This window comes from Rhinolophus sinicus, linkage group LG06 (assembly GCF_036562045.2).
Source record: "Rhinolophus sinicus isolate RSC01 linkage group LG06, ASM3656204v1, whole genome shotgun sequence".
Classification (NCBI taxonomy): Eukaryota; Metazoa; Chordata; class Mammalia; order Chiroptera; family Rhinolophidae; genus Rhinolophus; species Rhinolophus sinicus.
In genome coordinates this window covers 27,502,639-27,518,108 of record NC_133756.1, presented here as the reverse complement: position 1 = coordinate 27,518,108, position 15,470 = coordinate 27,502,639, and the positions used below count along the sequence as shown (strand labels likewise).

At 41.3% G+C, this 15,470-nt stretch overlaps 1 protein-coding gene across 8 annotated transcripts in view; it reads right to left on the bottom strand.

The window, feature by feature from the left end:
• The window catches only part of FGGY (FGGY carbohydrate kinase domain containing), a 378,919-nt gene extending 375,109 nt beyond the window's left edge, over positions 1-3,810 (bottom strand). For 4 of the 8 annotated variants that reach the window (XM_074334784.1, XM_074334788.1, XM_074334791.1 and 1 more), the window contains exon 1: positions 3,690-3,810. Coding sequence is in view for 1 of the 8 variants with exons in the window: in XM_074334782.1 (XP_074190883.1) it covers positions 3,407-3,413 (7 nt within the window). In the remaining 7 variants the exon portion in view is untranslated. Of the gene's footprint in view, positions 1-3,392; positions 3,549-3,689 lie in introns of those variants that run through there. The other 4 variants (XM_074334793.1, XM_074334796.1, XM_074334782.1 and 1 more) reach the window with 4 other exon arrangements.
• Between the last annotated feature and the right edge of the window lie 11,660 nt (positions 3,811-15,470).

Sequence of the window (15,470 nt, the reverse complement as noted above, 5' to 3'; positions counted from 1 at the left end):
CGCCCTCCACAACTAGAATGAAGTCAATGAGCTATGACTGCTGAGCTCCCAGGTGCCAGATGGCTCAGTCGGTTGGAGCTCCAGCTCTCAACTACAAGGTTGGGGGTTCGACTCCAGACTCCCCCTGCAACTATTAAGTGGTGACTGGACCTGGAGCTGAGCTGCGCCCTCCACAACTAAGACTGAAAGGACAACAACTTGACTTGGATGGAGCTGATGAATCCGGGGAAAAACACACCACTGTTCCCCAATAAAAAAGTCCTGGAAACACACACTGATCCCCAATAAAGTCCTGTTCCCCTTCACCAATAAAATCTTTATAAAAAAAAAAAGGATTGATCTAATGAAATACACAGTAGACCCCCCCATTAAAAAAAAAAAAAAAAGAATTCTGCTTTTCAAAAGATACTGTTAAGAAAATGAAAAGACTCAGATGTGGTAAAAAACTTGTAATAAGGAGATTATATATATACCTTTCAAAACAGTAAGAAAACAAACAGCCCATTTTTTTTTTAATGAACAAAAGATTTAATAAACACTTGACCCAAGAAAATATGTGGAGTATACATGGGCAAATAAGCACATAAGAAGTTGGAAATTATTAGTCATTAGGGAAATACACATTAAAACCACATGAGAGAGGACTCCACATTATTAGAATGGCTAAAATTAAAAAGTGACCACACCAAGTGTTGGAGCAACTGGGAGTTATACACACTGCTGAGGGGAGTGTAAAATGGCTCAATCATTTTGAAATACAGGTGGCTGTTTCTTAAAAAGTTAAACATATACCTACCACGTGAACTAGCTATTCTACTTCTAGTTATTTAGCCAAGAGAAAGAATATATCTATGTATACAAATAGCAGCTTTATTTGTAGTAGCAAAAAGGAGCAAAAAAAAAAAATCCAAGTATCAACAGGTACATGGATAAACAAAGCATGGGACAGTCATATAATGAAATACTACTCAGCAAAAAAAAAAAAAAAAAAAGGAATGAACCATGTATGCACACACAACATGAGTGAATCTCAAAATGATTAAGTAAAAGCCACCAGACAACAAAAGATACATATTGTGACTCAACACATAACATCCTAAAAAGTCTTAAATAATCTCTAGTGACAAAAAGTAGTTCACTGGCTGCTTTGGGGGAGGAGAGGTGCTAGGGAAGGAGGAATTACCAAAGGGCACAAGAAATCTGGGGGGTATTGGAAACGTTCTTTATTTTGATTGTGACAATGGTTTCATGGATACATACTTATGTCAAAACTTCCCAAATTGGACACTTTCAACATGTACAGTTTATCGTATGTCAAGTTGACCTCAATGAAGCTGTTCAAAAATACCCCAGGTAGGGAATGCCTTCTTTTCCACACAGTAAGTACCTTGACTGCTACATTCTTTCTTCATCCCCTACATTCAATCAATAATTAATTCCTAATCATTCTAGTCTCCTAATCTCTCTCCAGTCCCAGAACTATTACACTAACCCATCTCTCACCTGAATTATAATAGCCTTTCTCTGGTCTTTACCCTGCAGCCAGAATTAACTTTGTAAAACACAAATCTGAGGGTGTCACCTCAACAGCTCCTGAGTGCTCTGCAGATACATTTCAATCTCCCTTAAGGTGACTCACCTGATCCTCCCTGATCTGATCTGGCCCTTTCACCCTCCCCAGCCTCCTTCCTGGAGATTTCCCACCTCACCCTTTCCTGTTGAGCCACACTTATCAACAATGTGCCAGGTTTATATAGTTTTGCACATGCTGTTCCCTTCCCTGTTGTCTCTCCCCAGCCCACTCATACTGAGGCTCTGTAACTTAGCTCGGGTATTATCTACTGTGAGTTTTCCCCCCAAACCCCATACTGGGCCATTTGCCCTTCTCTCATCTTCTGCATACCTTGCCACAGCACTAATCTCACTATCATATAACCTCCCACATCAGACTAGATGCAAGCTTGAAAGCAGAGACCCAGTCTTGTTCTCTTTCCTTTCCCAGAGCCTACCACAGTGCCAGGCCCAGCACACACACCACCAGATCAGCGAACAAATGAAAGACGAGAGAAAGCACTGGTTTGGATGACCTCATCTTACACCACCTGGGTCGAGTCTATATTCCACCTTACAAAAAGACAGGCAGGTGAGAGGTTAAATGATCTCCAGAGTAGATTCTGGTAAAATAATTATTTCAAATCCCCAGGGAAGTGGGGAGGCGTCCCACTCTGGCTGGGAGTTTAAGGGCAAGATTCATTACCTCAAATTGTTTTCAAAACCAGCTGGTAATTGACTGTGATTTGAACTAAGTGAAAGGTTAGGGAAAGGGAACCAGATTCCAGGAAAAGACAAGGCCCACAGCAAAGATTAACATAGCCTGGAAGAAGGCCCAGTCTCCTCCCAGTAAACTTAATTTCATCCAGAAAGACACAGCTCTCCACCCCTGGGTTATTCCCTTCTCCCAATACACATGTTTTGACATACAAATCCAGCCAGGGAGGCCCCTATCCTTTCTCCCCCCCGAAATCAATCTCCAGGCCCTAGGCCCCCTCTCTGGTCTGTTTCCCCCAATCATCCTTAACAATGGGCCTCTGGGCCTCCCACTAGGAGGTCTTCCTCAGCTGGTCCCTCCAAGGGCCAGGCCAGTGGCCACCATCAGGTCAAAAGCCAAGCAGAGGACCTCATTAACAGGAGACTCCGGGAAGACCAGGAGGTAGTCAGAAAAAAGGCTGCAAAACCCAGCTGGCAACTTCAAAAGTAAAAAAATCAGGATATACACCTGGCGGCTTACGGAAACGAGGGAAATGCAAACAAAACAAAGCAAAACGCTACCATCTAAATAACTGCCACAAACTACGAAAAGACCATCCTTCTTTCTGACTGATTTGCAATTCAAAAGCATAATCACGTCTTCCCTCCTGAACTCCTATTTCAAAAATGAACCGAATAATGATGAATAATGAGGGCTCTTCCATTTCTTGGTAATGACTGACCCTTTAATTTAGGGACAAAATTAGTTAAGACAAGAGAATTGCTTTCGTGGAAAATAGCCAATGATTGGGGAAATTAACCATTTTGCATTTTGTCGATCCTTTAAAAGATGGGAAATGAATAAAAATAGAAAGATCCCCCCGCCCCCAACCCCGGCCCTTCCTACCCAGGATAGCAGTAACCAAACAGCCTCATACCATCTAACTGCACCTCAAACATTATCAACAAGCTGCTGAAAGCGTGTAAAGCTACAAGCAGCACTGGCTTTAAAATGCCTTAAGTAGCCAGATTTGAATTCAAAGGCCTCGAAAATGCCTGGGAAAATGTCCTAAAATGCGGGAGGGAAGGGGTGAAGGGAGAGAAAGGAAATGAACGTAGTTAACTGGACAGTGATGGCAGAGGACCCTGGGCTCCAGACCTCTCATAGGCAGCCTAGGGGATGCAGTCAAGGCTGACCCTTCTCTTGAGTGGCCGGACGCCTCACCGAGAGGACACAGGGGAATCAACAACGTCTCGGGAGCCAAGGAACGGCTGGAAAGAAACTTAAGCGGCCGGAAGAGGAAGAGGAGGCGGCGACCGCAGGAAAAGGGAGGGAGGCTTCGGCCAGGTGCGCTCTCAGGTTGTTGACCGTGCGCGCTGAGAGCCTGCGCGTCGGCAAAAGCCCCTGGTGCACACGTGGGACTGAGACGAGGGTCACTTACTTGTCAAATCTGAAATTACATTTTAGCTAGCGGGGCTCTGCAGGTCGCCGCGCGCAGCCGCGCTGGGCGGTCCCCGCGGGGGCCGAAGCCCCGCCCCGCGCCCAGCCCCGCCCCCCGCCGGCTGCGGCCCTTATAAAACGCTCCTCGATTGGCGCTTTGAAGCGGACCTGGGATTGGCTCGTGCGGGCACAGCTGGTAGGTGGAGCGGGGCGCAGCCTCACATCGGCTACTCCCGACCCACTGTACTTTTTAAAGACACCGGAGGGGCTTTGTCGGTTCCAGCTGAGAGTTTCCCACTCTGGGGGCTACTTTCACAGAGCTCACCCACGCAAATTCTTAGCAGCCCCTCGTGGGTGTATATGTCAAATGTGTATCCTATAACCACTTCTCGACCTTTACTGAACACCATGACTCTTGTAGGCGGGAGTAAAAAAACAATAATACAATTATTTATTGAATGCTTAGTTTGTGCCAGGTCTTGTACGTGATACCTGAATTCACTCATCCAATCCTGCAGCCCACCCTCTGAAGTGGTGTCGCGGCCTTTAAATCTACAAAACAGATGAGTCCCTGCATTTGAAGAAGTGACAATCCGTGCGTTCTGGACACCCCTACCTCATTTAATCGTCACAGTCCTTGACTTCCCGACAAGCTAGACACTATCGGACCCTGTTTTACAGATTCAGAGAGTCAGAAACACGTGTCGCTGGTCCTGAGACACACAGCTAGCTGTTAACCAGAAGGAGAATCCAACCTGAGCTCCTATGGGAGCCGTTTCCATTAAAATGGCAGGTTCCCAGGCTGATGGGACTCAAGATTTGGAAGACAGCTTAGCAAGTCTGAGCCCAAGCCCTTCGTTTTCTAAGAAAGGGAAACTGGGGCCCAGTAAAGGGAAACATCTTTCCAAGGACGCATCAGCCATGAGAAGTAAGCCTAGGTAATAACAGTGATTTTACTGAACTGTCCGTGGTCATTATAGTCACTGCTTGCTATCCTCATAACAACCCCAAAAGTCAATAGATGCTCTTACCTGTGTCTTACAGGTGACAGTACCTCCTCAGTGAGGCTGAGGCCACATGATTAGCTACATCTGCTAGGGCTTCTGGTTAGGGGTCATTTTCTTCTACACAATAATTCCAACAAGTATCCGAATATCTAACTATGAACTCTTTGAGGAGGAATAAATAATATTAGGGCTTCATCTTCCCTTTCCAGAGTATTGTGAAAAACAAATGAGATAATAAATATGGAAATGCTTTGTAAAGTATTAGGTGATGAATACATGGAAGACATGGTTTCCAGATCTTCCTCAGTGTACCTCAGGAGGAGAATAAATGAAATGTGCTGGTTGTCTCATGAACTGTGGCAGGAGGGCTCATCTTGGCTGGACTTGAATTAATGTCAATTTCCTGCCTGGTCTTTTTGGATGTCCCTGTTTCTAGGCGTTTTGTATTTGATTTTTGGTTTAGATTCTTATAATCATTCTATCATTAGTAGTAATAGCAACAATAGCACAGTGGCTGGAGCACCAGCAGCCATCTTGGACCCTGAGAAGACCCCAAGTGTGAAAGCCACATACAGCAAAGCAACAAGGTGAAAGGGTTTGGATTCCTAACACTATGCAAAATCAGGCCAACACACACTGCCCACTTCCATATAAGAGAAAGAATCTGCTGTCTTGTGCAAAAAACATTTATTTTGTGTTTTGTGTTATAAAAAATGGGCCCAAAACTAATCACAACTGGTACATATACCCTACCTCATGGAACCTACAGCAACTCTATAAGTGATAGATGCAGAAACAGGCCCGGAAAGTATAAATAACTTGATCAAGATCATCCAGCCAAGTGATAGAGGTGAGATTGTGAGGCCAGTTTTCATTCTCTTTTCCAATTAAGACCCACTCTTTGTTATGAATGAACCAATCTATTTTTTTCCATTTACTTCCATTTCAGTCATTTATTCTAGAGGTAGCAAACTTTTTCTGTAAAGAACCAAACAATAAATATTTTAGACTTTGTGGGTCATACAGTTTCTGTTGCAACTGTTCAAATCAGCTTTTGGAGTGCAAAAGCAGCCACAGATCAGAGTAAATAAGTGGGTATGACTATGTTTCAATAAACTTTATTTATGAAAGGATGCAGTGGACCAATGTGTCCCATGGGCCTTAGCTTGCCTACCCTTGATTTATTCAAGTCTGATGTTCCATCACACAAGTACATTGGAAACACACTACAGAAGGCAGGGGGGTTGTGACATTATAGGCATGCTCACGTTGTTGACCATTATAAAGGCCAGTGCATGACAGTACAGTGCAGGAGAAAGATCCCTAAACTGATAGTCATGTGATCTGGGCAGTGAGTTCCTATCTGCAGCTGAAGCTAGATCTATATCCAGGACTACCCCCAATTGCCTCACTTTCCCTAAATGTCAGGAACATATAACAATGCAAATGTTATCCATACTTCCCCATTTTCCATGGCTGCAGGGAGACTAAGATGAAACGATATATGTAATCATATTTTGAAAGCTATAAATGTTATCTAACTGTGTTGATATTGCTTTACCTCAGGCAGGACTGTATAGCCTCCACTGTACCCTTCTGTTCTCTGTGCTTACCTCTATCTGGGAACTCACAGAACTGCATCAAATACCTAGTAATTATGAATGTATCTCTTTACCTCCTTTTCTCCTCCCCACTCTACAGAAAGGGTTATTGTGCTGCACTGGATTCGAAGGCTTGATTATTGGAAAGTCTAGACATTCACTCAGGGTTATTACCGGGCAACCTGGGAATCATGCAGAGTCATTGTCCACTAGGCACGTCACAAGTCACACGAGTGAAGCAGCACATCAGATTGAAGCAAGACAGAAAAAGCTGGGTTGTGAAACCCTGGAACCAGCTGAACTGGAAGTTGGTGCAATTTTCTCTCTGCTCAGAGACAGTTACGTGCAACAACAGAGGCAGACAGGAGACCTCATGCTCTCCCCTGATGACCCGCGAAGACCCTGTGATTCTCTAACTACATTCTCTGAAGGCTTCTCCTGCTTTAGCAACCCTCCCCCTCATCAAGAAAAACCATATTTTCCCTGAGATTCTTGGAGTCATGGCACGAAAACAGGTAGAGTTATTCATTTATCCACGTATTTATTCATTGGTCCATCTATGTACTCATTCATTTACCAAAGACTTATTGAGTGCTTACTATTCTAGACACTAAAGAGATAGTATTGAGAAGAACAGATATTGTTCTTGTCCTCATGAAATTTAGTCACGAAACAGACATTCAGTGAAGAAGCACACAGATATTAATTGATTCAATTGCAAACAGAAAGGGATATAGGATGCTATGAGAGAGGGAACATGCTTTAGATTGAGGTTTAACTTAGATTCATGATTTTGAGGAAACAGATGCTTTAAATACATTGCCTCAGGTCTTCAATAACCCCCTGCAGTGGGTATTCTCACAACCATTATACAGATAGGAAAACCGAGGCTTAGGAGCTTAGGTGACTGGCCTATGTCTGCACTGTTAGTAAATTTGGAGCAGGCTGTGCTCTCTCCAATACTCCACACTGCACATAATATACCTCCTTCCACCTGGAAAGTCACTCCCTCCATTTTTCTTATTGGATTCCTATACTGCTGCCAGCATCTAGTTGAGGGCCTACTTCCTCTGCAAAGTTCCCCCTTCTATCTGAAGCCTCAATAGATCTCTTTTCTTCTAGACTCCTGTAACAATCACTCCATTACTCATGTGGAGCCACACCTAGCACACCTTGTAAAGGTAATTATTTGATGTGCTGGCCCTGATGTGCTAGCTCATAGTCCTGTGAGCAGCACAAGGCCATAGAGCCAGACAGATCAGGGCACTCCTCCCAGTTCTACTTGTGTGCTAGGTGACCTGAAGAAAGTTTCTTAACCTCTCTGCACTTTAGTTTCCTTGGAGAATAATAATATTTATTTCTTGAGATAGACCTTAAAACATTTGTCCCAGTGCTGAACAGATAGCAAGTGCTCCATACTTGTTAGTCTTCTACTAATTCCATTCCCTAGACTGGAAGCCTCTCAAGGGCAAGAAACGTGCCTTGTACTTCATAATCTCAGTAACTAGCACAGTGCTCTGTAATAGTCGGTATATAATTGGTATATAATTATGGTAGTGACAGCTCTTACCTGCCTACTGGATCCCTCACTACTAATCAAACATGTTTCCTCCTGTCTCACTTTCTTTCTTCCTTTCTTCCCCCCCTTCTCTCTCTCTCTCTCTCTCTCTCTCTCTCTCTCTCTCTCTCTCTCTCTCTCCTTAGACTTCTGCAAGCCTCCCTTAAACTTGATCCTCTGGCAGGAACAGGTGCCAGTGCACGTACACTTTAAGTCTTCCAAACCCACACTGTCATCTCAGGAGGAAAATAACTGAAATAGTTCACTGGAAACCCAACAGATGGTCAGTAAGGGGAAACCACTGAATAAAAGGGCCTATTGAGCTCCCCCCACCCATCACCACTTAGAGCCATATTTTATGTACAAAATCATTAGTTTGCTCAAGTCTCATCTTTAAAGGAAGCCGTTAGCTCATTTCCGAAGATGGGAAAATGTTCCAACCTACTTTGTTACTTACCTGCTACTTACTGCTTGCTTTTTATCTGCTTACCTGCCTGCCTTCCTTCATCTCTTCATTCAATAAACATCTACTGAATACTGAGTACTTCCTACATGCTAGGCCAGAGCGGGATGCTATACTAAAAGCACAGATAAAATGCTATGGGCACCCCAAGGCTGGTGAGAAGAAGAAGGGTATGGAGTGCAAAGGGAAAGGAAAGATTGGGCACTGCTCTCGGCACCTCCACATGCAGTGTCTCGGTGATTTCTTCCAACCACCCTCCTTTACGGCTGAAGAAACAGAGGCTCAGAAGGGAGGAGCAACTTGCCCAAAGTCATCTATCACAAGACACCACAGATCAAACTGCCAAGAAGGAAAGTTCTGCCAGGAAGCTAACATGGGCAGAGATGCTCATGTTAGGTATAAGGGCTTCAGGTGAATGCAAGTCCTAATAGTCTCATTGGTTTCAACATGCAACACCAGTTTTCCCTCTCAGGTTTGAGCTGCTCACCCACTCCCCAGTTCCAAGCCATCACTCATCATCCAATTCAGTTTGACACCACCTATATCTTTCTCCCTTAACACCACCAAATCACAACCCTATAGCCTCTTGGCCATGAGTCATTCTAATAAAAGTGCAAACTATGCAAGGAGCCATGACAACAATGTGCAACCCTAAACCCCAACAAGCATTCTTCCGCAATGAGGCAACAGGTGGAAGGAAGGTCCAGGGCCATGAGATGACAAGGCCACAGGAGCGCTGGGAGACAGACAGCCTGCTTGCTGACAGCACACACTCAAAGCCACAAGGAGGAGTGCCCTGCAGCCTGTGCGGTGGCTGCCTTCAGGTGCAGGAAATGTGCCATGAGCTTCTCTAGAATCATGTCATCTGGAAGCCATTAGAGAACATATAAACAAACAAACACACATACATAGACACACAGACACATAAACACACAGGCACACAGACCACACAGATACATACATATGCACAAACATACGTATACACAGACACATATACACGGATATACACATATACATACATCTTTAAAAAGAACAACTCTACTTTTTCAATTTTACATGACAAATTCTATTAAAAGTTTTTATTTGACAAATGTTCCACTACTGAGAGAGAATTAATTTGCTGGTTTTGAGGATTCATTTTTCTTATTCAGTTATCAATCAAATATTTGATGATAATATGTAGAAATAAAATGAAAGTGGAAAGAGGGTTACACTCAGACATGATGGTAACAGGTCTTTCCATGACATGAGAATTGTAATTAGTTTTGTTTTTAGTTTATATCATATTGAAAAATTTGTGATTTTAACACTGCTGCATAACGAACATATGGAACCAGGATTCCTGTTGTATTGTTTATGCACTTTCAGAACTTACAAATATTGGTCTTTACTACATCTTCTTTTCCTCCCAAAAGACCTCTGGAACTATGGAGAATGATATGGGGTCTTGGAGGTGAGGATGCAACATTATTGAGGAATATACTAGACAGGACTCTTTTGATCGTAAGAAATAAAAATATAACTCAAACTTGATTAAACGAACAACAAATAAACAAAGACAATTTATTGTCTCATATATTTGGGCAATATATGAGACAATATATTCAATAGGATATACTCAATTGAATATTTTCAAAGAAACAATAGTTCAAAAGGGAGGTGAACTTCAGGAAAAGCTGAATCCAGGGATTCAAATTATGTCTTCAAGGATCTTTTATTCTCCATTTTTCATTTCTTAATTCCTGTGTTGACTTCACACTCAAGGAGAATCAATCCACGTAGTAGCAAAGACAGCCAGCAATTACTTTAACTTCACAATGTCCTTATATATAAATCCTGGTGAGAAAAGGGTGAGGGTATCTCCATGCTTCTATTTCTTGCAAGAATGCTGGAAAAATCTTTGATTGGCTCAGTTTTCCTCAATTGCTCATTTCTAAGTATAGGTTAGAAAGAGGCGAGCCTCACTTAAACCAGGGCACTGAATAGTGAGGGTCAGGGATGATTCCCCCAAGAGATACTGGACAGAAAAGGGAATATTTGGTTCCTCCTCATTACTTCCAGAAAACTTAGCACTATACTCATAAGTCAGGTTCTGTGCTGGAGGCTGGGGGCATAAAATAAAAACATTCACATTCTTTTCCTCAAGGAACACATTAGCAGCCTAGTGGTGGAGATGGCATGTAAGCAAATAGTACAGGACACAAAAAAATTAATAATCACAAAACAATATTTTGGTAAAATAAACTTCATCAAAATACACTGTTAAGAAAATGAATAGGCTGACACAATAAACTGCATAGAAGAAAACATAGGTACTAAACTTATGGACCTTGAGTTCAAAGAGCATTTTATGAATTTGACTCCAAAGGCAATGGAAGTAAAAGCTAAAATAAACGAATGGGACTATATGAAACTTAAAAGCTTCTGCACAGCAAAAGAAACCATTGACAAAATAAAGAGGCCACCAACTGAATGGGAGAAGATTTTTGCAAACAGTGCCTCCGATAAGGGGCTAGTATCCAGAATATACAAGGAACTCATGCAACTCAACAACAAAAAAACAAACAACCCAATTGAAAAATGGGCAGAGGACTTGAAGAGCCATTTCTCCAAAGAGGACATACAAATGGCAAATAGACATATGAAAAAATGCTCAACATCACTAATCATCAGAGAAATGCAAATAAAAACCACAATGAGATATCACCTCACCCCAGTTAGAATGGTTATCATCAACAAGACAAATAGTAACAAGTGTTGGAGAGGCTGTGGAGAAAAAGGAACCCTCATACACTGTTGGTGGGAATGCAGACTGGTGCAGCCGTTATGGAAGGCGGTGTGGAGGTTCCTCAAAAAATTATGAATAGAATTGCCATATGACCCAGCAATCCCTCTCCTGGGTATCTACCCAAAAAATCTGAAAACATTTAGAGATAAAGACACGTGTGCTCCAATGTTCATTGCAGCTTTGTTTACAGTGGCCAAGACATGGAAACAACCAAAATGTCCTTCGATAGATGAATGGATGAAGAAGTTGTGGTATATATACACAATGGAATACTATTCGGCAGTAAGAAAAGATGATATAGGAACATTTGTGACAACATGGATGGATCTTGAGAGTGTAATGCTGAGCGAAATAAGTCAGACAGAAAAAGCAGAGAACCATGTGATTTCACTGATATGTGGTATATAAACCAAAACAACAAAAGAACAAGACAAACAAATGAGAAACAGAAACTCATAGACACAGACAATGGTTTGGTGGTTGCCAGAGGGTAAGGGGGGTGGGGGGTGGGGGGTGGGAGATGAGGGTAAGGGGGACCGAATATATGGTGATGGAAGGAGAACTGACTCTGGGTGATGAACACACAACGGGATTTATAGATGATGTAATACAGAATTGTACACCTGAAATCTATGTAATTTTACTAACAATTGTCACCTCAATAAATTTAATTAAAAAAAAAAAAAAAAGAAAATGAATAGGCAAGCCACAGAGTGGGGAGAAATATTCATAAGACATATACCTGAAAAAAAATTCCATGTAAAGAATGACTACAATGTAATAATAAAGAAACAAAAATCCCAATTAAAAAAAATGAGCAAAAAGCTTGAACAGACACTTCATGAAAGAAGACACACAAATGGCCAATAAACCCATGAAAAGGTGCTCAATATTGTTAGTTGTCAGGGAAATTCAAATTCACAACGAGATACCATTACATAATATCTGGAATGGCTGAAATTAAAGAGACTGAAAACAATTTTTGGAGATAATGGGGAGCAGCCAGACTTCTCCTAATTTCCTAGTGGGAATGTAAAGTGGTACAACCATTTTGCAAAAGCATACATTTACACTATGACTCAGCAATTCATTCCTGGGTATTAACCAAAGAGAAATGGACATATATATTCACAAAAAGAAAATTGTATGTGAATGTTCATAGAAACTTTATTATTAATAGCCCCAAACTGTAAACAACCCAAGTGTCCATTAACAGAAATGGATAAACAAACTGGTAATCCATACAATAGAGTATTACTCAGTCATAAAAAAAGAATGAAGTACTGATACATACAATGACATGAATGAATCTCAAAGTATGCCAAGTGAAAGGAGCTGGGCATAAAAGAGTCCGTACTATCTGATTGCACTTACGTGAAGTTCTAAACTAATCTAATTTAAACTAATCTGATGTAAAATAATTCCCGATAGAAAAAGTTGCCAGAAGAATCACCTAGGTTTGCCTGGAGGGTGGCTGGGTAGAGGTTAGGAAGAAGCCTGATTACGAAAGGACATGAGAAAACCTTCTGGGGTGATAGACATTTTCTAAACCTTGAGAGATCATGTGGGATACAGCATATCCATTTGTAACTGTGAATTTGATTACATGTAAATTTTACATCAAATGAAAATAAATTATTAAAAAAAAATAAATGAGTTGGGTTAGAGAGTGCTGGGAGGTGTAGAAGAATCAGAAGTGACAAAACGTTGAAGCCGGATAATGAGTACAGAGAGGTTCATCAAACTATTCTGTTTACTTTGTTATATTTGCTATTTTCCATAAGAAAAAGCTTTTAGAAAGCAAATCAATTCCTATCTAACAATATGATGACCTCTATGAGAAGAACAGGAACGACATGTTGTGAAACCACCAAACCTGAAGCAAGAGGAGATGGGGGAGGGGCAAGGGGAATGAGAGTGGCTTTTGAAACAAGCATTCGAGAAGAGAGGACACTTGATTAGGGACTTACAGGCCTAGAAGGACTAAAGCAGTTGGAAATATCCAGATACACAGTGAGTGATTAGAGAACACGCTAGTGATAGGACAGCATAGGATTGCTCACGATACGTGCTTTTCTGCAATAACCCTTTCACATAGGAATGAGTGGAGTGGAGGAACTGAAGTCAGGTTACCCTGTTCAGAGTGTCCTTGGATGATCTAAGTCCCTGCCCTTCCCTGCACTTCAATTTTCTTACCTGTGAAGTGAGAGGATTCAACAAGCTTATACCTAAGGTCTCTTCAAATGTTTGAACGTTTTCTACAGTCACAAGCTAGTTGTGACAAAGCAAGGAATCAAATAAAAGGTCTGAGAACATTTAAGTCCCAGAACTTTCTTACTGCCGTGTTTCACGAATTCTGAGATGCACATTCTTGTTTAACATTTGACATCACAGAAATCAGGGCTTGCCTCGCCATCGATAATGTCAGATGGCGAGGCTCCGGCTATGCCACAGCTGTATTTCCTGCCTAGAGGTACTTGGTTATTATTCCTGGGCAAAATGACTGGACGACTTCAGTCGTTGATGTTTTTACGTACTTTTGGAGGAACACCTATGAATTCTAGTTATTGTCTGGAAAACTACTTATACCTTCCAATACAATAAGAAAAAAATGCACCAGCATCAAAATTTGCAAATTGGTACCAGTGGCTTGACAGAAACTTCCCAAGACAAGAGTCTGGAATCTCTTTTTAAAAATGCTGCATTCCCCAACCTTCTTGATGGTTCAGTGAACAATATTGCGTGGAAACACACAGTAACAGTTGAGCTGAAAAGTGCTTCAGAAGAGGTGAACCATTTTAAGTGAAAAGAAGTCTTAGTAATACCAGAACTAATGTATTTGGCTTATATATTTCCTTTTTACACGTACACAAGACCAATATGTGATTTAAAAACTATATCTAAGTAAGTCTAAAAGAGATTTTCATTAAATATATATCTATATCATGTCTAATTAAGTCTAAAACTTTTTGTTAGTATTAATAATTTTTTTTTTAAAACTTGAAGTAATGAGAAAACATATCATAGCTTAACTGGCAATGCTTTTTCTTTCTAAGAGATTTGTAAATTAATAGTTCAGCTGGTGGAGTCTTAACTTTGCTGAAATATGGTAGTGAAACCTGATGCCTACTCCAGCACTTTCTTTCTGTTTCTCTATACTCTTTTGAGACTACAGATAAGGTGTCATTTCTGACGGCTTTCTGTATATAAGAACCGTGCTAACGGCTTTACAAATATCCTCTCAACGAATTGCATAATAACCTTATAGGAGATACCATTATCATACCCTTTTAATGTTGAAGAGATTGAGAGATTTTGCCCAAGGCCACACAGTTTCCATCGCTTCCTTTCTGAAATTAGAGGAGGAGCACAACATGTAATGTTCTCAGCCCAGATAAACTTTCTAGAACCCATTAGTAAACGATAATGCATCCAGCACCTGTGACTAGGGACGGCACTGCAGAAGGCATGGAGATTTAGAACAGTCTCTAGCATATCCCTCTAGGAAGGCTTGCAGCTGGTAGAAGCACAGAAATAAGCTTTGGAATTAGACAGAACTAGGTTTTAATCTCAACTCTACCATTTAGTAGTTGCATGATTTTCAGCTAACTAAGTTCTCAAAGTCTCAGTTTCCTCCTCTGTAAAATGGAATGATACTTATACCTCCAAGAGTTGTGTGAGGGTTAAATAAGTTCACTCAATTGTTCTTTTATTCAACAAATATCTACAGAGTGACTATTTCATGCTAGGTATCGTATGTTGTAAAATGAATACTATACAAACGCCCCTAGCAGAGTGTCGGGTGCATAGCAGACACTCTAGAGAAAACTTGTCATCTTGTTTTTATTTTTCCAGACGTATTTCCCCTACCTACCAGCGCTTTATTTTCCTTTGGGGGAGTTTCCTCCACCCCCAGTCTATGGTACTGTAATCAGATGCACTGCCCTTCCCTGGTCTGGGAGTAAGCATGTGATCCAAGCTAGGTCATCAACACATGCTCTCTGGAATTTTAATCTTCAGCATAGTGACAAAGAGACTGAAACTGGTAGGAGTTCATGCATTCCACCCTTGCCAGACCTCTTCCACCTGGGAGCAAAGCTGTTTTGGTTCCTGTTCGTTTCCAAGCCTGATTGAGTCTCCAGCCTTACTAACATTTGTGTTTGCTTTGAAGTCATGTTATCATGCCAAAAATTCTCTTTTGCATAAGTTAGCTAAGAAACACTGTTTGTCATATGCAGCCAAAGAAATCAGATGCCCGGTAAAGAAAAAAAAAATAAAATAACTCCCCTTTCCCAAGCATGTATTATTGAGTAAAGAGACAAGAAGAGGTACCAAAAAAAAACAAAAGGGTAATTAATGGCACAT